The sequence below is a fragment of the Catharus ustulatus genome, chromosome 3 (genome assembly GCF_009819885.2).
Source record: "Catharus ustulatus isolate bCatUst1 chromosome 3, bCatUst1.pri.v2, whole genome shotgun sequence".
Classification (NCBI taxonomy): domain Eukaryota; kingdom Metazoa; phylum Chordata; class Aves; order Passeriformes; family Turdidae; genus Catharus; species Catharus ustulatus.
Genome location: NC_046223.1, coordinates 28,805,835 through 28,829,985, shown reverse-complemented (window position 1 = coordinate 28,829,985; position 24,151 = coordinate 28,805,835). Strand labels below are relative to the sequence as shown.

At 43.4% G+C, this 24,151-nt stretch overlaps 1 protein-coding gene and 1 long non-coding RNA gene across 5 annotated transcripts in view; one reads left to right on the top strand and one right to left on the bottom strand.

Moving 5' to 3' along the window:
- The window catches only part of LOC116993805, an 89,440-nt gene that overhangs the window by 18,331 nt on the left and 46,958 nt on the right, over window positions 1–24,151 (top strand). The window lies entirely within an intron of this gene.
- Window positions 21,447–24,151, bottom strand: part of EPAS1 (endothelial PAS domain protein 1) — a 76,504-nt gene continuing 73,799 nt past the window's right edge. The window contains exon 16 of the mRNA XM_033054893.2: window positions 21,447–23,699. Within this exon, the coding sequence (XP_032910784.1) occupies window positions 23,548–23,699 (152 nt within the window). The 3' untranslated portion in view covers window positions 21,447–23,547. The remainder of the gene's footprint in view (window positions 23,700–24,151) is intronic.

Below are 24,151 nucleotides of genomic sequence, written 5' to 3'. Positions count from 1 at the left end.
ATGTTCCTTGGAGTTTAGAGCAGCGTCTCCTTCTCTGGATTCTCCGTATTTAGTGTGTCTGCTTGAAGCTGCAAAGCACCACCCACTCCTGGTTACATATGTTCTAATTGTGTAGCTTTAGAAGAAACTCTAAAGAGAGAAGTGGGCAGAAGGGTGACTTAATACTGTTGCAGTTTATTCAGCTGTGGTCTCATGTTTATTACCAGAGATGACTGGAGAAAGTATTCTGAAAGGCTCTGCACTGTAGAAAAGGCAAAAATAAACAGCATTTTGAGCTAAGTATTACATCAGTGGTGGCAAGGTTGTTTGGATTTTTTTGTTAGTGGAAAGCAAGGGTGGAAACAGAGTTATTGGAATATTATATCATGTGCTGGAAATGGGGCTGATCCAGGCAACTGAGAGGTAAAAAAAAAGTATTTGCATTGCAAAAGGTGCACAGTTCTCTCCACTCAGCACAGTGTTGAATAAAGCTACAAGAGATGCAGCAACATCAAATCTGGTCCCCAGACAGGAGGAAGCCACCTTTTTTCAGTTAGTGACAAGTCTTGAAGGAATCAAAACCACTTAATTTTGTTTGCATTTCAACATTGTTTTTTGCTCATATATCAGCTTTAAAGCAGTATCCTCCTGTTGCTCATTTGCATAGCCTCATCTGTGCTGTGCCTGAGTGAGGAACCCTTACATCCCAGAGATACAAAGCTCTTGTTGATAGCTTGAGGGAGGCTTTGAGGCTGGCTATACCAAAAAGCAGTCATCTGTGGCAATCACACTGCACCTTTCAAGGCAGCTTTACCAAAGGACTTGTTGATACAAGATACGGAAATTACAGAGCATGTGTATATCACTTGCAGTGGGCTGAACTAGAGCCTTCAGTTTCTAAATACAGTAATTTCACGAATACAAGCCGCACCAATTTGACTAAGATTTTGCTCCTAAACCGGAAATGCGGCTAATAATCAGGAGCGGCTAATACAACCTCAGAAGTGCCTGCCAGAGTGCTGAGCCGAGCAGCTGCAAAGTCGGCATTTTGCGATTGTTACAAATCGCTACTTTGTTGCACCGCGGGTGGAGCCTGGCTCCCTGTAGGCAGCACGGGGGGCGGGGAGAGAGGCGGGAGAGCTCTCTTTCCTCCTCTGCCACAGCCCAGGGCAGAGACGGGGGGGGGCCCGGCGCCGCCATTGCCGCGGCCCGGGGAGGGGGGGGGAAGCCTGCGCCGCCATTGCTGCGGCTCGGGGAGCCGACGGGAGCCCCGCGCAAGCCATTGCTGCGGCTCGGGGAGCCGACGGGAGCCCCGCGCTGCCATTGCTGCGGCCCGGGGAGGTGGGGGGAAGCCCGCGCCGCCATTGCTGCGGCCCGGGGAGGGGGGGGAAGCCTGCGCCGCCATTGCTGCGGCTCGGGGAGCCGACGGGAGCCCCGCGCTGCCATTGCTGCGGCTCGGGGAGCCGACGGGGTGCTTTGTCCGTGCCCGCCGCCGGCGCCACGGGCGCGGGAAAGCTCCGTCCCCGCCTGCCGCCGCTGCCGTAGGAGCAGGGGAAGCTCCGTCCCTGCCTGCCACCGCGGGGCAGCGCCAACCCGGGGTGACCGAGCCCAGGGGCAGCGGCGGCCGGCCCCGAGCGGCAGCACCGGGCTGGGCCATCTGGCCCCGTCAGCAGCCCCTAGCGGGCCGAGCCTGCACAACCTTAGCTCAGCCAGTAAACCCCGCCCTCCCGCGGTTCTGTTACCAATTGCACGCGGGTCCTCGCTGCGAACGACAAAGCGGCTTATATTCGGGTGCGGCTTATCTATGGACAAAAACCGAAATATTTGCCAACACCCAGAGATGCGGCTTATAGTCAGTGCGGCTTGTATTCGTGAATTTACTGTACTTGTCCATGTGTGAGGATTCACAGGAAGCCTGTGAATAGCTGTTATTGTTGAGTCAGTATCTGTGCTGTGTTTTCCTGGAAGCACTTGAATAACCTGTCAATGTCTTTGAGTGTCTATTCTCGTCACTCCAGTGCAGACCTCCATCAAATGCAGTACTTGGTATGAACTTCTGGAGTTTGCATGCAGGTTGCCAGAAAACGTAATAGAAGTCCAGGATTCAACTTAAATGAAAAAGAGATTGCACTTTCCATGTGGGATTGGATCACGCCCCAGCGATACAGCAGATCTCAGCCCTCCTTTTCACCTGCTGTGTTCTCTTTATCACTCTCTCCTCCCCTGTCCCAGTTTGTCATTCCCGATCTTCTCACCAAGAAACTGAGCACTGAACAGCATTTCCTGAATACACAGCTTTTGTACTTCTCCTTTTCTTCCCAGCTTGGATCTTCCCACCAGTGATATTAGTCTTTCTTCTTGAAAAAATGAAGTCCTTGGAGAGTTGGGGAAGCTGTGGTTCAGGCTGCTGCTGCTGCAAGGCAAACACTGTGTGTTTGGAGATTTGTACAGCTCTCTGCCTGCCGTGACTGCAGCGCTGTGGAGGTAGAGCAGAGGTTAAAAACCAGAAACGCTGTTGTGCTCTTGCCTGCCTGAACTCAGTGCGGGAAGTCTGGATTGCCTGGAGCTGAGGTCCCTGTTGTTCCTTGCTAACAGAGGCACTCTGCTAATACAGAGAAGTCAATACGAACAGTGAAGGGCAGATAATGTATTTGGCCTCCTGGAAAAGGAAAGATATTTTGTTACACGGTGCACAGTGCAGCTTGGTTAAGCAACATGTGTGAGCCAAGATACACGGACAGGTGATCTTTTAGGTGTGTGAGATGTGCCAATGAGCCTGAATGTGGCCATCTGCATAGGCATGAATCAAGTTCACCTGGTTCACTGAAGGTGAATCAGGATTGAGACATGAATACTAAAAGCAACAGATATATCCTAAGATACTGAACCAAAGCACAAGAAAGTATTTGAGCATTGCTATGGTCCTGTTGACACAAGAAAATGCCTTTGTGCTCTACTGAATCCATGCTATTCTGTAATTAGAGGCAGAATTGAAAGCCATAGATTTACAAGATCAGTATCTAGTATTCTTGGTCCTGTTGAGCTGTTATTTTATTGGCATTGTCCAGTAAAATATTTATCTTCTGGGGGGGAAAAAAATTATTTCTTGTTTAAAATACTGAACTTCCATGAGATGGGCTCTGTGTTTGGAAATAACTAGATAGGTAAAGAGACAGAACACTCTGAAATAGCTGACTTAGAGGTTATACAAGTTGACTGTAAACTGGAATCTGGGTCTGCTTCTCATATTCACACTTATTTTGTGTTTAAATCAATAGCAAGTCACATAGGTATTCACCTGTGTCCTGTAGATACGCACAATCAAAACAGCTTGAGAAGTATTTTTCTTACTCCACACTGACAGCTGTATGTGGGAGAAGACTTTAAAAATGTGCTCTTCAAGTTCATGGCCTTGAAATGCTTGCTGTGAATGTCAAAGGTAGGAGGACAGTTGTACACTTTGTAATGAGAATTATTACATAGAGCATTTTTGTCTCTGAATACGTTATCATATTCAACACCAACCAATGGTTGTTTTCACTTTACTCCCTGAAAAGCTAAAGGAAAGACAGGCTATTTAATTTCCTCTCTGAGGCTACCTTGGAGCTACATCTTGGTGTGAGGGATAAATTTCATTCTCAGAAGCAGAAGTCTGCATTAATAAATTTTTTATTTCAGCTTATATTTTAGCTGTGGATTAAATAAAATTAAAAATCACTTGCATGCCACTTTGGCCAGAACTGAATAATTCTTTGTTCAATTTTTTCCATTTATGACAAAGCAGGTAGGATTACTAATGAAGTCTCCACAATTATTTGGCAACACTTAAAAAAGATATAGCATATGAGGACATTCTAGGATCAGTAAACAAAAGAAGAATAACAAGACTAATTTAAGTGGTTTATAGTGTTGAAACACCTTGTAAGATATGAGAATCCCCAATGGGCAAAGGAATGAAGGAACTTACACTTGGGCATGCTCACTTCTCATTCCTAGCAAACCATGGTTAAAATCTTTGAATTCAAGCTTGAAAAATCTTGAACATAACCAAAAAACCCTGTACTTAAGAGAGGAAGTTAATGGTCATACCTAACAAGAAAGAATACAGTTTTAATGTTTGGCTAGTAGGTTTCAACTCTGCATTTTTCATAGGATGCATAGGAGAGAGTTCATTTGGAGTGGGAAAGAGGTGAAAGAATCACTCTGGCAATAATTTTACATCCTTTTGTCCCCCAGTAACAAGTTATGTAGATGACCTAACGAATAAAACCAAAGATGGTTTATGGAGACAAGGTACCTGTGAATTCAAGGCAAGCCCCTGGCCATGAACTGTGAGTGATGTTTGAGCCTGGTGAAGGATCACTTTTGATGAAGAAGGGTTCATGTTCACAAAAGATGGGAAGATCTTGGACAGAAACCTGCCTACTAGAGAGAAAGACATGTGAAAGAAGGGAGTAATTTATTTGCCAATGAATGTTAAATAATGTAACACGAAGTTATTGCCTGTCCAGCAGCTTCTTAGCAGTGTTAGTAGTTCATTTACTCCTCTGCCTTCTCAGCTCCTTTCTCTGTCATAAATTTGCTTTCAGATAAGGAGATTATCTAAACTATACCAAATGTTACACTGGAACAGTTCACACTCTCATGCTCCAGACAGGAGAAACCCTGATTCTGATTTCAGGAGAAGTATTGGTACTAGTATGCCCTCAAAACCCATGGGACTACTAAAGTCAAACCCATGTGAGAATTTTGAGATAGCAGAGAGGTTTTGTTCTGGTATGCAAAGGATGACAGCATGAAATCAACCAGGAAAAATTAGCAATAAGTTAGCTAGTCCAAGGATCTTTCATCTTTTTTTCATTATGACTGCATGTTTTATCAGGCCCTTGTACATACTACCAGTTAGACAGGCCCTTTCCCAGGACATTTCAGAGGCGGCTCTGAGTAGCCATGTGTAATAATCTGTCTTCTGTCTCTTGTCACTGCCAGTAGAATGAACCAGGAGAAAGATTGGTATTCAAAGAATAAATTTTGGTGGTTTGGGTTTTTTTGAATACTGTGCCCAAAATGCATATTAAGTTGTATCTTGAGACTATAGCTTTTGCCACCTAGGTCTAGAAGAGAGAAATTTTTCTAGTCTCTTTTCATGTCTGATAATTGCTGTCCATTATATGGGTAAGAAAACACACCAGAAATTGTGACTCTTGCCAACATCTCAGGAAGTCAAGCATTATAGGTGATAATTATGCTTCTGGCAACAGGTTAAACCAGATGTTCAGAAGCAGCTACTGTCGACCTATTGGCAAAGTTAGTTTCTTCATGGTATGGTGCAGTGATTCTTGGCATCCTTCTGGGGAACAAGGGCATAAAATTGAGGAGAAATTAGACTGAATGTAAGTTGCAACATATGCTATGGTGATAGAAAGGTCTATCAGTAGTGGGTAACGAATCTTGAGGATGATGCTAATGGTTCTGCAGAGGGTAGAAAAATACCTCCTGGGCATCGTTAGTCAGTGATTTCTGCTCATCAAAATCACTTTCAGGAGTGGCATATGGATCTGTTTCAAATTGTCTAGCTCTGGATTGTGGGAATATGACCTAGAGGCTGTGAGAAACGATGCTCACTTTTAGAATTTCAAAGATTTATCAAACCTTAACAAAAATACAACAAAAGACTGAATAAGGAGAAAAAATCCGTGCTGGGAGCACAGGACTAAACTACCATGTGCTCACCTACAAAATGGATGCTCTACCTTTTATACCCTTAGGCCCTCACAAACTCTTGTCTGTTAACCCCTTCTTTGCCATTCATTGTTGGAGATTGCTTTCTTACATCTTGAGTGGAGGTTAGCTGTAGTAACAAGGCCTTCCCCAAATGCCCCCACTACCCAAGCGATCTCGTGACAACAATACAAGGGGGAGGGGAAAGAGGACTATGGGAGGATACAATAACATACAGTAATTTCACGACCATAAGGCGCACCGGACTATAAGGCGCGCTTTTTTTTTTGCAGCGAGGAGCCGCGTGGCGTGCAACAAAGTAATGAATTACTGGCAGGTGCTCAATTTGCAAACATTTTTCAAAGATCGGTGTAGCCTTTAAATGCAGCCCCAGGCGCCCTCCCCGTGCAGCGGGCCCCAGCACTCCCGCCTGCCCCCAGCGCCGTCTGGCACGGCTCATGGCTCCTGGCTCCCACCGCACGGCCGTGCTGCGTCCCGGCTTCTCCCCGGCCAGCGGCAGCGGCGCTTCTCGCTGCATTCCCGTGGCGGCGGTGCTTCTCACCCCTTTCCCATGGTCGATGCCGGTGCTGCCGCTTCTCGCCGCTTTCCCGCGGCCGCAGGGGCTGCGCCACCGCCACTTTCCCGCGGCTGCAGGGGCTACACTGCCGCTTTCCTCCGACCACCCGGGCCGCGCCGCCGCTGCCCTGATACCACTGCCGGGTGAGCTCTGCTCGGCTCGGGGCTGTTGCGGGCTTGCACTTCTCATTCCCGCTGGGCTGGGGCCAGCACCACCTAGCTTCTCGTTCCCCCCGCCCCCGCGCCCGGGGTGGCGCCACCTGGCTTCTTGTTCTGCCTGCACCCAGACCGGGGCCGGCGCTGTCTCCTTCCCTCCCAGCGTGGCTCCTGCCGGCTGTGACCGCCCTCTCCCGCCCCTCCTCGCGACTCGGCACTCCCGCAGCACCGCTCCCCGTTGCGGCTTGCAGTTCTGGTTTGGCAAATTTCGCAACTTTGTCCGTTATAATAAGGCGCACCGGGCTATAAGGTGCACTTCCGGGTTCAGGGAAAAGTTAGTCAAAAGGGTGCGCCTTATAGTCATGAAATTACTGTAATTATACATCCACAAAACTTATCTCAACATACACACAATATTCATCCTTTAATTGTGAGAGCCAACCATCACATTACTCATCTATAGCAAGGCTTTTCTTTCATCACAGGTACTCAAAAGTCAGGGACTTGAGATTTCTTTGCTAGCAGGCGTTGTTGAGGAAAGGAAATAAAAGGTTATAGTGGAAGGTCACAGGTACTTCACCACAGGCACAGCAGAGTGGAAGGTACAATAAGCTTGGGTCTAACATTTCTTGAACGCTCACACACTTCTGTAATTCATGCTTCTCCTTCAAAAACACTCCAGAGAAGGCATTTTGGCAATTGTGGGAGCAGTTGCAATTATGATCACTTGTTATCACAATGAGGATTTTATGAATTTCCTGTCAATAAGTAAGTCATATAGGGAAATGTTTTGAAGGGACTTTAGTGGTCTGATCTCTCCAATGGATTCAGAAATGAGTTTTAAAAACTTGTCTTTATGGATAGCAAAATGTAATGAGGTTTTGTTTTCTTTGCATTTTATACTATGACTGAAAATGTTCTGAATGGGATGGTTTTGCATCTGTAAGTTTGCTCAAAAGGCCATATTGTCTTAATCGTACATTTACACAGATAATTCTGTCTTCAGACCAGAGTCCATTTGTGTTTGGTTTGGTCATCCCTGAGAAGGGTAAGCAATTCACTCAGTCAGTGAAATGCATCTTTTCTGTGGGAACAGACAAAAAAAAAAATTTAAACGGGGTTTTACATATATAAAACTGAAAGTGGACAAGCTTTATGTATTGTGTGATGCATCTGTAACTGAATTAAATATAATTTTGCTTTATGCACGTCTGAGATTTACTTAATTAAATTGTCAACATTTATTTAGGCAAAACAGTGCCTTCAGAAGCCAAATATTGACTACAGCTGCATGGCATCCTGACCAAGACCGATTTCTCAGCATGAGAGTTTTAAGTTCCAGTCCCCAGAACCTCAGGTGTTAAGATTTTGTTTGCACGAAGTCAGACATTTGCACTCTAAGTACCTTTGAATGAGATCCCACGTTTCAGTCCTTGGTATTTATGTGCATGTTTGCACATGAATGGGCTTACATAAACCGGCATTTGTGTGCTTCATTGCTTCACTTTTCTTAGGTAAATGCTTATGAAAAAATATGCGTGCTTCTGGGAAGAGCCCCTTAAGGACTTTTTATCAGGGCTGAACTATTTCAGGGATCCTTGGGGGATGATCGAGTTGGTTTGCTTGGGGTTTGCTGTCCTTCAAACGGCGATTGCTAAAGGGCAAGCTGTGTAGAAAAATAAGGTCATTTTTCCCAGTGCTTGCTGGAGACGCATAGAGTTTTTGACTCAGCGTTGCACAGTTGTTGTAATGAAGAAACATATGGCATGGTTGCACTGGTCTAGATGTTCTTTTCTGCTTACTCATCCCAGAGAGCTTAGTCTGTTGCGATTTTTTTTAACTGAAATTATAAACACTGTCTAACCATTGGGGAGACTTTGTCCCTGATCAGATCTGCTGATGTTAATGTTTCCTGGAGGGATGAGTAAGAACACTTCAGTAGCAAAAAAGTGTTTTATTATTGAGGAAAGATTGTGGATTAAAATATACACAAGTTGTTGCTGTGTGTTTCCCTGGAATAAGTATGAAGAGTGGATGGGTGAGAACATGTTACAAAAACTCCAAGAATAAATGAGATAAAATTGTGATGTTCCTTTATTGTTCTTGGTGTTAAACTGCATTAGTCTGTTTCATAATGTATTTGTGTTGTTCTCTTCCCCAAAAAGTAAGTAATTTTGGGCTGTGTAAACTTTTTCAGGTACAAAATCTCACCTGAAATAAATGGGAGGAAAGGGGGAACCTGTTCTTCCCTCCCTGCCCTGCAGTTATAATCACTAAAGCATATTACTCTATGTATTTCCCACTGCACAAGTATTCTGCCTTTAAACGTGTTGTTTTAGATCTAAAGCATTTGAGGGGGGAGATGGTAATTTGTGTTTATTTTTCTTTTGTTTCCAAGTGCGTAGCCTTCATGATATTCTTCAGCATTTCTAGACAATTTCTCTGCAGAAAATATTGGGAAAAAAAAGTGAAATAAAATTTATAATTTCTTGAACAGCTGTAGCTGAAAATCCTGTAGTAGTACAGTATCTCTTGTTTCTTGGTTTCCTAAGGTGGATAATAATTCAGGATGATTTTAAGGTCGATGTTTTGTGTTTAAGTATCAAAACAGTCTTTCAGTCTTTTGGTTAAATTCTGAAAGTCTCTGTGCGGGAGTCAGACTGCACTATCTGAGGCGTGGAAGGGGAAAACAAATGAGGTTGGAAAGGTTAAGCATGAAAAATAACCATAACAAGGTGACCTTTGCTGCTGGTGAGCTGTTGACTGTCATTTGTTCTGCAAAAGATTTTGCTTGCCCAAGCTATGTAGGGTTGTTAGTTTTGAAATGGAATTGAGGCACTGCTAGTTTTGTTTGTCTTTGCTCAGTTTGTGCAGCTGAACTTCCTTGAGAAAGATATCGTGGTTCTTCCAGAGTGTTTAAAAAACTGCAAGAACAGCAGCTGGGCTGGGAGATGGTGAAGGAACATGTGCAAGACCGTGATTCTAGATGAAATTCAGCATTTTAACTTCACAGGGGCAGGTCTGATAATCTTGCCTGGGGCAATGGGCGGGGTGTCTGCTGTCTGCCTTGGACCTCGCTGTGTCCAGGGTGGTCAGTACATCAGGCTGTAGTTTGTGTGGTTTAAATTAATATGTATTAACTGATGCTCAGGTACTCAGCCCAGCCGCTCTTTATGATAAGGATTTGGGAGCTTAGCTGGCAGTAATTGCTTGGCTGCAGTGACACAAGCTCTAGACAGAAAAGCTGTCCATCAAACAGGAAGAGTGTTGTGCTCTTAGGAATGCAGGGGGAAGAGGGTGAAGCTGTGATGCTTTCTCTCCAGTTAGGAAATGCTCTAGTCAGCAGACTTCTGGATTATTTAGTGTGAAATGCTGGTTTTGTAGATGCAAGGGAAGATGGGCTGGGCATGAAGAGGTAACCAAAAATTGCCTTGGGGATTTATATGTAATGCTGATGTAACGCATTGCTGAGCCAAAAAGAAGTGCACACCAGTACGCTGAAAGCACTGCTGGTGAGTGGTGAGTTCCTAGAGCTGGAGGCTGATTTAAATACCTCCTCCACATTGTCATCCTGTGACTAAAATTCCTCTTTCTTGCTTAGTATAATATGTACCTGTGGAAATCTGTAGAGCCACAAATGCCTTCGAGGTACTATTCTTGGAGGTACTCAGAAAGCCAGCATGGGGAGAAAAATCCCTGCACCAGAGATCTTCAAATCTGTAGGGACCAGTGAGGCAAGGAAGACAGAGTCCCCAGCCCCATCCTCCTTCCACATCTTGGGTGCCTCCCAGTGTGGCTGCAGAGCCTCCTTCCTTCCCACAGCTAGCAGCCAGGAACCTGCGGCTCCCCACACAGCACACCCACTCCATTTCTGAATGTAGCCTCCAGACTAACCTTCAGGACTTTCCTCAGCACTCTCAGAAGGTCTGCAGACATGGTGCTAAAATAAAGCAAAAGCTACTGTTGGGGATTATTTGGCCTGGTCACCATTTCTCAGTCCTTCTGCTACAACTGATGCTCCTGCCACTATCCCTGGTGACTTTTGGTGCGCCCAGGAGGCTTTTGTGGCCATGGAGAGGAAAGGTGAGCCCCTGTGTCATTCTGGGGCACAGGCTTTCTAAGAAGAGGTGTGATGTTGTGGTGAGGGTGCTGTTGTTCACTTCTCCACTCTCTCCATGCTGCGTTTTGGCCCTCTCTGTTGTGCCGTGCCGGCCGTCCCTGCCGTGCCAGCGCGTGCCGGTGCCCCCTGGCCGGAGCAGTGCCCAGCTGGGCCGTGCAGCTGGAGTGGTGGGGGCAGGATGTGGGGGCAGCCCCCGTGCCAGCTGCGCCCTCACACAGGAAGGTCTCCACAGGCTGCTCCCGCATCTGCTGGAGAGGCGACGTGTCTGCCGCTTCACCAGTGGCGTGTGGCTTGCTGCCCTTACAGCTGCGCCAAAGTCGTGGGGCTCTGTCCTGTCCTCCCCCCGTGCCCCCGTGGGAGGATGAGCGTGCCTGGGGATGCTCACGAGGTGGTGACTATATCCTGCTCTACTCAGTGTGGGAACAGTGTCCAACTGCACAGAAGGGACATTCTTCAGGTTGGTAAAACACAGATGGTGCCAAAAAACAGAGAGAAGTCAGGAGGTGTAGTAAGATAGTAGAGGCTGCACTGCCTTGCCTTGAGGAGTGCCATCATCCTTTTCCACTGCACTTCCTGTGTCCCTGATGGCTCTAAATTATATTCCATATTCCAACTTTAAAACTGCTTGAGCGTGTGTTGCCATATCTCCTGCTCTTCAGCCACATACTCAGTGAGCTTCCCTTCCGTGCTCCCAGCAACACGAGTGGTATATTTTCAGCAGAAGGTAGTTTGTCTTAGGGGAGTATTTCTTACATGGTCTTTAACATCTGACATCAGCACTGCTGAAAGAAAATGGATCCCACCTACTGAGCAGAAGGTATAATGGGACTCCTTAACAACACAATTTGGGAATAACCCAACTCTTTAATTAATGCTCTTTTTCTATGCCAAACCCAAGCTGTTCAGGCAGTTTTAGTCCTTTCCCATGTCTGGGAGGCAGTACAGTGTTTAAAGACTTCAGTAAAGCTACATGATGATTTTTAATGACACCTGTGTCTTGAGGCTGATGGGGATCACTGTCTGTGATGAGTCAGGCATCTTGTTCAAGCTTCCTAACCAGTTTGTTGACAAAAAACCCCCACTGTTTTGGAAGAAATCTGACACCTTTTTTCTCTATTCCTTTAACTGATTAGCTTACTTTTCTTCGACTTCTGTGCAAAGGGAGTCTACCACCCTGGAACTGAGCTACTGTTTGAAATAACTAGCATATACTTATGAAGTATTCATGAAAGAATTCAGGCTTTTTGTTCACTCTTTAATTATTCCTAATTAAACATCAGAGGATCATTTGAGATACTTGAAAGCTAAGATTATTTTTCTGCACAGAATTCTTCAGATTCATCAGCTCTCAGTTATTTTCCTGCCAAGGTACTGCTAATGAGGGCTCAGGTTTGTTTCCTATGAAGGTGGAAAACAAAAACACTTTCAAATGTCTGGTAACTCTGGGTGGTGGTAGGCTCTGGGTGATGGTCATGCACACATGCTGTGGTGGTAGCAGCCATCAGACTGGTGCTGTAACCCACCATGGACTCTGCCCAGTCCTTCCACATTTGTTTCCACAGCCAGGCTCCCGCTGATATGGAGGATGCCACTATGCGATAGCACTTTTTGTCCCAGGAGTGAGAAAGAGCAGGTGGTGAAAAGCCTTTTGTGCCTTCTCACTAGTGACGTTCCTCCTTTCCCCAAGGAATTGCTGGAGGTTAACCAGACAGAGACCATACAGAGTAGTGTTGGCTCCTGCTGTGCAATCGTAAATCTGTCTTCTGACATCTTCATCCCTTCTCTATGCAGGAGGGTTAGTCCATTAAATTCCCTAAAGCCACACTGATGTTCTTGGTGATCTGTGAAGGACTTAAAGGTTCTGGTGTAACCTGGGATGTATTGTAGCAGGTGTATGTTTCTATGTTTGGCTTACGGCTTTAGGAGGAAGTGGATTGCCTGCATTTTGTGTATAGATACTTTGTGCTTTGAATGGAACCATAGTCAGATGTAAACCATGGCACTGTGCTGCTTGTGCTGTCAGCACGCCACTGGCTAAAAAGAGAAACTTGCCCCCTCTCCATTTTCATGCCCCGTTACAGACATCCCCAGGTTCTTTCAGAGAACTGTGAACCAGATTTGAACCTTACATATTCATTCTGAGCAGGTCTAGTGATACTCACAGTAAACTTTGTGGAATGCTCTGTTATCCTCTAACTCTGTAATGTACTTGTCACTTGTTCAGCATGTGGTCTGGGCAGCTCCTCAGGCGTTTAGAGGACCAGAAACAAGCCTTGCTTGTATGTGATGTTAAAGGAAAAATAATAGCCCAACCTCTGAATGAACAAATTAAAGTCAAGATTGTTTAGATTGTGCTTTCAAATTTGTCAGAGTTGTTGGAGGGTAGACAGTGTTGCCTTTTGTGGTACTGTCCCATAATTGAGTGTATTCCCTTCTAAGTCTCTTAGTACATCTCTGTGTTCTCAATGATGCATGACAAAAACTCTGAGGAGCACTGGTGGGTTTGTATCAGAACCTGGGACGGCTCTGTAATAAATCTCCAAGTAGGAATTTCCATTCCTCACCTCTAGCTTCTATCTCATGCCATGGGTTAGCTGTATATGTGTGGTTGATGGTTTAGATGGGCCAAGGAACCAGGAAGCTCCCAGTCCCCAGGCAGGTCCTAGACATGCCGCCGGCGTGGGGGAATCGATGACTCCATGTGGGAGTGTGCTCAGCACAGCACAAATTCCCTGCTGCTGCAGATGGGCATTTGCTCACTGGACCGTCTTAAGCCCCCGCTTTGGAACATAGAGAGCGTAGCTGTGACCCTACCAAAGCAGTTAATAAGATTTTCTTTCATTTAGGCATGCTCACAAAGTGGAAGGCACTGTGACTACCTTACAGGAACATACGACCTGAGCTCCTGTAAATCACAGGGGATGTTGTACTGAGATGGCTTTCTGCCTTTAGGGTTTAGCAGAAAAATTCTGTAATGCCTTTTTTCTTTTTCTTTTTTTTGCTATTACTTGCAAAGAGGAAATGAATAAGCAAAGAAAGACTATTATAACTGTGGTTTCAGAAGCTGTTCAGTTTGAAACAATGGGATTTCTTCACATTCAACCTCATTAGTCTGATTAGTCGGCTTGTAAAATGAAGCATGAAAATGAAACATGACATAGACGTGAACTGATTGTACTAAAATCTACACAAACTGCTGCTTGGAAATGAAAGGATGACAGACATCTTCTCTGAACTGTTTAAAAAGTTAAGTTTTCAAAGTAGCTCATTTTTTTAGAGCATGTAAATTACATTTCTTTAGCTCTTAACAGGAGACACTAAGAAGCTGAAAAATCCAAACGAGCATGTCAGGTGATTGGTTGGTTGGTTTGTTGTGGTTTTTTTTAATAGAGCAGAGAAACATGAAGATGCAATAAGTTATCAGTAGAAACATATGTTGGGCAGGAACATGCTATAACTGCATGGAAATTGTTGATGGGCTACTAGTTGTTTCCATTTAAAATCTGGGAGAATACTCAGTGTTTTCAAAAAGGTCTCTTTGTATCCTGCTGACTTCTGCCTTCAAATACACTCTTGTCTTGTTGCCTTGGTTATTGTAAAAATACCTGTTTGTTTGTTTGGATCTTGATGGGAGATCCTGCAGGGGAGTGATTTTACTCTTTCAGCATTAGTTCAGTTACTGGCACTGTGTGAAACAATCTCCTGTTTCTAGCATTGCTGTACAGCTACAGCATATTATTTTGAAAATTGGGGCTTGAATGCTTAGTTTTCTTAACAGAGGTTAATCCCACAAGCTCATACCTCTTTGGGTATGAACTGATTTATTTCTGTGTGCGACGTGTCCTGTCAAAACTAGCTCTGTCCAACTGCAGTTCTGTAACTCTGTGACTGTGCGTGTCCTTTTTCTTCTCTAGCTCACTTAAGAAAAGAAAAAAAAAAGAAAAATAAACCAAGCAATTTGAATGTATGTTTGGATTTCGAAGAAGTATTTTGAAATACTGCTTTCAAAGATTAGTCACACTAGTACAGTTAAGATCCCAGAACTCCTTTTGTAATTGTGGAGTCTGCATTTCCAGTAACAGCATCTGGAAAAAGATTTCTAAATGCTGTTGGACCTTGTGAAAAGTGAGCTGGAGGTGTTTTCTCCGGAGAAGAATTTGGTAGTGAGGAAAAGAAGGGAGTGGCTGCAGGGTTCCTGCAAATTGGAGAGGTATGGGATGAATGTGAAACATTGTGAGTGGAAGGCTCAGCACAAGTGTGCTTGCGGGACCCCGTCATGCTGCTTTCAGCCCTGGCAAGTTGCTGCCATTATGGTTTGGCTTATTGGGAAGAACAGGGTAGGATATTGGTGTAGGAGGTGTGCTAAGTTGTTGCCCTTTGGGCAGTGAAGCTTGGGAGTTTCATGTGAAAGGAGAATGCATGGGGTTTGGAAACCTTCCTGGGGCAATTTCCTGTTAGGCAACTTTTACCGTGAATGATGTTGCTCTGTAAAGCACAGCCACAAAGTATTTCCGTGAACCAATGCAAGTAATGCATTGCCAGGCTTATTTACCCCCTAGCTCCATATATTGGTGAATTGTGCATTACCTACTTTAAACCTAAGTAGATGGGTGTTGTAGAGGTGACCTGTGTTGCAGACAGCACATGAAATGTGCAGGTGCTTCAGCCACTGCGCTTCTGGCCCACAGCTTGAAGAGCAGCAGTGTCTGCTGGGCACAGCCAGTGCCTGTCCTGCAGCATGCTGAGCGCTCCCAGACCAGGATCAGGACTGCCTATGGAGACCATGAGCTCCTGCCATAGGCTGCAGAAGACTCATTTTACGGGGTCTTGTGGATGGTGGCACCGTAGCAGCCACTTTGTACCATAGGTTTTGTAGGCACATGGGATTTACTTCCTAGGCATGAGTCAGGACATGATTTTGCCTGTAAGAATCAAAATACTCTTTGAGATGTTTCTGTGGGAAGGGGGGAATATATGGGAAAAAGGGAAGGGGGGAAGAAGGAGGATGGCTTCTTTGGGCAGGTTTTGGGACAAGTGTTTTGAGTATGGCTGTCGTGGCAGTCTGCCATCCAGAGGCACCTGTTGAGGCTCTTGAGTGCTGGGTATGGGCACTTTTCACTCTGTTTATTGTTTTCAGCACAGGTTTGTGGAATTTGTGTAATTTAGCTAAGTGTGTGTGTTTTTCTAATACAAACCTGAGTGCAAACAAATCCTGCCCAGCAGGGACTTTTGCAGAAAGAAGAATGAGAGTACTGTTTACTTGAATATTCCCCGTTCTCTGTATTTCCAATGAGTTCCAGATATTTCATTGGTTCCTGGTTCCTCTGCTGGTTAAATAGATGAGTATTTTAGTGAATTTAAGATGATTTCTTCTTTGTTTTGAATGAGGGGAGGAGAATGTTTAAGGAGAGAGTTTGAATAAGTCCCTCTAAAATTGAAAGTAGAAGTCAAAGTGTTTATTAGGTGTATTAAGATACAATTGATGGTTCAAATAGCCATGTTTATGTCCACTTTTTAGAGTGCTTGGATGGCTGTTTTCTGTGGATCTGGGGAAGGCAAAAAGGGGTGCTGGATAAAAGCAAACCCATCATGGAGTTGTTCAAGGTGCTGCCTGTCACTAAATAATCTTCTGCAGAAGAGAGGTTTTAAGAGAGAAGAATAAAGTTCACCAATAATTATTCAGTATTGGTGCTACTTTTTGAGATTTCTGTGGTGATCAGAATGGCTCTGAAATAGATCATACTGTGCACTGAAAAACTGACTAAAGATTAAAATGGAAGTTGTGAACAACAACCTGTGTTAGAAGGTGTAAATATGTTAAAAAATAGCATCTCTGTAGTTGAGCAAGGCACAGGAAAACTCATCGTGATGTCTGCAACTGAAATTAAAATAAAAAAGAGCAACCTGTTTTCCTGGTAAACTTCCACTCGCTTGATTTCTGTGAACTCCAGTGTGTTCTGGGGGCTGCAGTTAAGGACAGCACTATCTGTGTTAACAGTAAAGTGACAGACACAATTAGTATTGCCTGCTCTTCCAGGAAAAAAGCCAATGGATGTCATGCGACGGATCTAAAAATGGATGGTGACGACACCCATTTTATGCTTCGTTTGATCCAGTGTAATACTGTTGTGGTGCTGCAGTGTGGAGGAGGGGCTGAACTAAAATAATATGTATTTGTATTGATCATAAGGCTCATTATATGAGGCAACTTTTGTGGCTTGCCACTTAGAAGTTCACACAATTTCTGCTACAAAATAATGCCAGGGAGCTGTGTGCTTTGGTCTGGGGATTTGACAGTTGTGGGTTTTTTCTATTTGTGCTTTCTCCTTCTATATCAAATTTGGTGTTTACCAGAATCTTGAGAAAAAGAGGAAGACTTTCAGGCTGCTGGGTTTGTTTGATGTTCTTTTCCCGATAGAGAATATAAAATATAATTCAGTTGCATAAACAGTTGTAACAGGGAAAATGCATTCCTGCCAACATCTTTAAAAAGACCTTTGTTCTGGAAAATTCTGCTGAATTGGCATTGTAATCACTTTCCTGTCATTCTCTCCAGTGGACACACAAGTGGGTTTTATAGACAGAGAGAGATCCCCATGGATTCCTCTGGGGCACCCCAGGATTCTCCAAATTCTGGGCAACCAGACTCTGGAGTGAGTGTACAGGGATTGCTCAGGGCTGAAAATACTGATGGATAAGTTGGACTTGGAAATCACACCCTTTGTGAGCTTGTTGGTGTCTGTCAAGTGTATGGCAGCATTTGGCAGCAGTCAAACAAGTGTGTGCACCTCTCTGTGTCAGGCTTAATTCTTGTCCTGAGCAAGCAAGTACTTGTATGGGAAGAAGGTTTGGGGAGCCACAAATATGGATTTCTTCCCACTGTTAGTGTTAATTTTGTGGTGCTGATAGAACTAAAAGAGCAAACCAATCCTGCTCTTCCTATGGTTGGGAAATTGTTCTGCCTTTGCAGATCAGAGTTCAGCCATCTGGGGAACTTGCTCAATTCTGCTGTCATTTCCAAAACTGTGCATAAATTACACGTGCATCTGAAATTTGTTGGGCTTTTTCTTGAAACACTGTGTCAAGGGGCTGATAAAAGAGACACTGTATTTTTTGTGAGCCAGCAGAACCTTTTTCATTCATACCCCACCACTGCTTGCTTGAATAGCAAATGAAAACAGGCTGAGAGAAATGTCTGAAGTGACTTGGGGTGGTATTGCACCTCTTGGGAGGGTGCACTAACTTCTTGTGAGTGGGAGCATTAAATCTGCTTTCATGTCAGGGAAAGGATTGTGATCTCTTATGCCCAGTGGTTAGACTAGGAGTGGGGTTTGGACATTTTTAACATCAGCTCAACCCCAGAACCAGAGAAGCTGAGGTTTGGGTGAAAATGGCTGGGAGTCTGGCTGACTGCCGCATCAAACAGACGGCCAAGGCAAGGACGTGATGAGAAGGAACCCACACTGCAAGTCCCAAAATTCTTGCTGAAAACTGCTGCCTGCAATGAGGACAGGTTGGAGCAGGTTTGTCAAGAGGGGAAGGTGAGCTGGGCAAGGGGAAGCAGCATGAGGCAGAAATCAGAATGATGAAACCATAGACCTATGTATGGGCTGGGGCTAGTGGAAGGAATGGCATTGGGGTTAGAGGAAAGGACAGGAGACAAAACTAAGCAATTGTCTGCAGTTGCTCGCTGCAGCTAAGAAACATGTTTTAGCTGTTGAGAGACTAGAGGACATTTGATGTTTGATGGATGAATAAGCCATCAAGATGGTCATGCTGCCCTGCTATGGTTTATCTAGGGCCTTTGTTCCTGGAACTGTGCACTGGAGGGGGACAGTAAGCCTGGAGGAGGCAATGCTTGAGGTAGTTTTCTTCTATGGTTTGCCAGTGCTGTGGGGAGACAGCTTCAGTCCCTAGAGCTAGTGCTAGTCTTTCAAAGATCAACAGCCAGACCCCAAAAATTTTAATATGCCTGATGTGACAAAGTCACTCTGGTTTCTGGTGCTGGTGCCTTTGAGGATCTAGCTTGCCAGTTTTGTCTGTAATTCCAAGACCTAAGCACAGACTTTTCAAGTAAGGAGTTTGGGGGATATTATTTTTTTTTTCAGATAGTGCCCAAGCTGTGACACAGCTTCTGCTGCCTCCAGCATGTCAAAGGCTGGTGTTGGTTGGCTTACAGGTAGTCCTTGCAAGCCAGGCTCATGAATGTGCTGCTGTTCCCTAATGAGACATCCTAACCACATTCTGAACTGGGAGGCATGACTGAAGAGAATTAAGTAACTCCTTGATTACCAGGAATTTAGGACTTCTTCAAGGAAAATGTTCCATGTGAGACTTGTGGCACATCACAGGCTTCCAAAACTTCAAGCTGGCTTTCAGGCAAACAATAACAAAACAGTAGCTAAGGTGTTTCTCACTTTATAAATTTTTTGGTTTATTCAAATACATTTTTAATGCAAACATCCAAAACTGGGGTATGTCCCAGTTACTGGAGCCTTCTGATGGTGCTTTTGTTGTATCAGTTAACTAAGGAAACATCAATGAACTGAGCTTGGAGCAGCAAGAATCCACACCTGCCTCCCCCACAGGCAAGGGTGGGCTCAGACACAGCCCTAGGAAACCAAAAGGCAGCCTTTGTGCTGTGTGCTGGTTTGTGCTAAGGGAGCAGGACAGGGATGTGTGACAGACCTTGTCCTAATAAAATATTGTTAAGGACTTGCTTTTTTCTTAGAAATTATTTCTTCCTCCCTTGGGAAGCCTATAATTAGGGGTTGGAGGGGAAAGAAAAAATAAGCTGTTTATTTAGATGTAGAGGAATATTTCTCCACTGTAACACTTAAAAAGAAAAATTTAAAAATATATATACACACACACACATGCATGTGGCATGTCTGTGAATAGCTTTATAAAGCTCATCAGGTAGAAGTAACAGATGAAACCTTTACCACCTAGAACTGGAGCATCTGTGTGTTAGTTTTCTGTGTGCTCTGCCTGCTGCTCCAAGTGAGTGTGATGAATCACGTAGTGTCTGCAGATCTCAGTATGGCTTAGGAGCCTGTGTCTCCAGTGAAAAGACAGTTGGACTTTGTTATCCAAGTTTTCTGGGCTTTCTTGTATTTTTATTACTTATCACATGTTGAGAATTCCCTATTGTATTTTGTTATAAGCATTTATTTGATAAATGTCATGAGTCTTACCTGAGTAAATCCTGTGTTCTAGGAAAAAATGGTTGCTTGATCATTTTAAAAAGATGATAGAATTGATAATCAGCCAGAGACTGAGACCAGCCCAAGCCATGAGAGCTTGGCAAAACAGGCCAATTTTTCAGCAGAATGTAATGAGTGCTGAACAACATCATTGGGATCAGTGCTGTGCTGTTAGAGATACAAAGTCTGATGCCAAGAAATGGTGCTTGTAGGCAGTGAAAGATGATGTACGCTGAATTTTAAGCACTTCCGTTGGCCTACTGGGGAGAAAAAAAAACTTTAAAAGCTGCTGTAAATCCCTGTTCAGCAGAATAAAATTCAGCTATTAATTCATAGGTTGCATTGTGTTTCTCACCAGGGTTTGGGTCTTTGGCGTATGCGAATTGTACTGTCAGAGTATAGCTGTCCAGGATGTTCATGTATGTAAGGAAAAACTTACTAACATGAAAAATGTTTAGCTGTAGAGGGGGAAAGACAAAAGGCAGCTCAAGGCACTACCAGTATGTTCTTTCAGCTATTTGAACATGGGAATGGTGAGTGCAGGATCCTCTTAAGTATGAGAGTGTGAGCCATCAGCTGTTTGGACACCCCAAAAATAATGCCTGACAGCACTAATTTATATGAACAGTTAGCTATTACACTCTTCAAAAGATAGAAGTTGATCTTAACAGGTTAATCTCTATTTCAGAGATTGTTTGGTTTTTTGGGTTTTTTTTGGATTTTTTTTTCCCCAATACTCAGTTGGATTAGGCTCTCCTATGCTGAGTTAGTCCTGGGGACACTTGGACAAAGACTAAGGAGATACTTTAAAAGGGCAAGTTTTGTATAGGTAATGTTCATTACAACAGATTTAGAAGCAAGGATTTGGTTTCTACTGAGCGTCCAGTCTAAGAAAGGAGGTAATGATAACCTACTTTTGCAGGCTCTTCACAAGGTTTGCTGGTGCTTGAGCAGCTCACTGGTGCCTGTGAGGGCACTGCACATTTCAAAGGCAGTTATCAGAAGGATCAAGCATTAACAGCTTCCACACAGTGGTGAAGTTTAGGTGCATATTTGGAAATTAATTTTTTAATGTGTCTGTCCTCCTACTATGTGATTGGTGTAATTACACAGGCAAAATCTGTGTAAAAATTTTCTATATGGAAAAGGATTGACCTATTTAACAGCAGCATTGGGATTAATGACTACTGTCAGGGTGAAGCAGAGGCTTGGAAGGATTTGGGAAAGCCCATTAGCCAGGGGCTTGCCAAGACTGCTAGAATATGATGGCTTCTGTTTCTCCACCAAAACTCAGGTTGGGACTTGTAGCAATTCGGCCTCTAAATTGTGATTTGGGGGACTTAATTTTTCCTCTCTTTTTTATGGTAAGGGTAAGCATTACAAAAGGCAGCCTCAGCTCATCAGGAAGAAGCACAGTTTAGAAATGGAAGTAGCAGTCTGAGCCACAGGACAAGTTCCAGAAGGGCAGGGGTCTGCAGGGCATTAATTCTTCATTTGAGGAAAGCAGTTCATACTATGGACCTTTGTCAGGCTACTTCCCAGCTCTCAAACATGGGTAACATTTGGTTTTGCTTTCAGTCTTCAAAGATCAATGCAAACCTTTATTTTCTATAAATAATTTAATAAATACTTTTTGTTTTACAATGATACAACAAATAACAAATTCATAGCAAATGAGTCACAAAGAATTTAGGATCAGTATACTTTAATAAGGTATCAGTGTCAAAATACATTTCCTTATCAAGTTAACGTTCCCATACAGTTATAATATTGTCAATAAGAATTCAGCAATATAGATTATGAAATAATTATGATAAAAAGTATGATTAATATTAAGACATGGAATATTTTTTTCAGAGTGTTTTAGTAAACTGTTAGGGTATAACATTTTTAATGCTGAAACTACACAAATAAGAAACAGAAGAGCAGTATTCAAGTGTCTTTAATCCTTTAAGCCTTAAGTCTGTGCCACTGCAAATTTGTCAAATCTGGATGGCCAATTTTCATCAGATGTTGATGCTTACAATAAATTTTTTCACACAGTAATAACTTCACTTTATGAGTAGATTATTTTTGGTAATAAACTCTTGAAAGATTGCCTAGAGTAGGAAGTATATTTTTTTACATCATGTACCCATAGCAAAAGGTCTTCAGCTTTTCTAGTGTGGTTAAGACTTGCTTAACACAGTGAAGTGCTCTATGAACCCAAGGCTCTTTCTATGCAAGTGTCAGTGCATGATATAAAGCAATTTTATACACCAGGCTTCAGCAGAGTCAGAAGTCTCAAAAATATATTTTTGTTTCAAGTTTCTGGGCCAGATTTTTACCTTTAGTACTTTGCCACTGTTTCATTTTCTTCAGTGAATCTACAGTGATTTATACCAGTGGAGGAAACAAGATAGATCCCAACACAGATCTAAGTCTGTATGTATTTTAAAGTCAGAACTGCTCACCTACCTTTTATTGTAATATTTTTTTTTCTGTTTAGAGATGTAATTTAAACTTTCAAAACCCTTTGAAAGCATTCAAAGCCCTATTTTTCAAATATGTACATGACAATTAATGATAGTTGGAAAGGAGCTCTGAAAATGTCTGGCTGCCTTTTAATGACTTTTTAGCTGCTGATTAATGTAAGGCAAGTAAAAATGAGAGACCTCCCTGCTGGCTATTCATCTCACTATGCAAATCCTAATTCTTTTTGTCTAATTATAACTGGGTTAGCTTAATACACTGGGAAATAATATTTTGAGATTTGTGGATTCAATATTGCAATTATATTGCTAGCTAGCATATAAAATGAAAAAGGGTAACATCAGAGGTGTTAGTACGAGCCACTGCTCCGATTCCTGAAATATCAGCAACATCATAACAAATACTACAAGTTTCTAGCAGAAACAGCTCTTAAAGCAGTTGTGTCATAGATATAGCAAAAGTACCAAGAGATGATGAACAACTGACCCAGAGAGAGATAATAATTAAAAAAAAATCTGTTTTGTGTAAAAAATAAAGGCAACAACAAAGAACAAAACAAGAAACCTCAACACAAACGAAAATACAGGCCTAAATCCTCCACTGGGGTAAATCTGTAGGACTCCCTTGGCTGTAGAGCTAAGCCAGGTTAAGGCAGCTGAGAATGTGGCTTGCTTCTGAGGAAAAAAGCTTAAAACATGTTACTTTCACAGATACCCACAAACATTGCATTTCACCATTCACATTTCTTTCAACAAAGTGTATAAAAATGAAGGAAAGGGATGGGAGGCAGAAGGCTGGGATTTTTCCTTAGTATGCTTTTCCAAAAGTTATTAAAGTTACAATAAAATAAATGCTGGAAAATAGAAAGACTCAAAGGATTTTAATTTGGCAGATCAACAAAAAACTGTGGTTGGAGATCAAATTTGTTTCATTCATCTTTGGCAATAAAAAATATCTTTGCAGTACTGCAGCCAAAGTATCACATGATGAGGCATTTATACCACAGCTTTTTATTAGCATGAGATTTGAAAAAAAATTCAGAATATAAATTACAGGTAATGAGATAAGGGGAGGGTAATCAAACTCTCTAAACACCACTTTAATTGCAATAGAGAAAATACAGTAGATGTATTTCTTTAATATGAATAATAAAGTGAGTAACTTCAAAAGGCCACTATTTGGTAATGTGGACAGGTTCGATATCTAAGTAAAATCCTGTAAAAGTGTACTGGTATTAGAAATTGTCTACTTGCAAAAATATATTTAAAAACTGAAGCTGTTTTGGACAGTGTGGGCCACGGGGTGCTGCGGGATCGCTCAGGTCGCCTGGTCCAGCGCTCGGAGCAGCGCGCTGCCCTGCAGCAGCGTCGAGCTGTCCAGCACGGGCACGTTCACCTCGCAGTCATACCTCGTCAGCTCGGGCAGCAGGTAGGGTTCAAAGGAGGGCCCCAGCAGCCGACTGGTCATACCTGGAACACAGCAGGGAAGTGAGTTAAGGGGCTGAGACCAGAAGCAGCACTTGTTTCCTCCCACCTCTTCTGTTTACGCCAGTTTCATTCTGTTTTTGTGTCAATATGCCTCAAACCACCAGCAGTTCCATGGGTCAGAGCAAGCTTGTGTTCTGCCCCTCCTTAAACTGCTGCAAGGGTGTCACACAAACAAGTGCAGTTTTTCACCTCCGCCTCCAAACTGAGATTGTTCTGAGAAAAACTCGGCGCAGATGAGGAAAGCCGTAGTAAAAGACATGGTTTCTGAATTGACACCACTCCTCTCATGTATGAAAAAGAACAGACACACCCCTTTAACCTACAAACTTCCATATCAATGCTGCAGCAAAGTTTAGTAAGATGTAATAATCAATCATCACAAGACAAGCATATGGATGGAGGATAACAGGTCCTCCAAGGCGAAAAGGTATTAA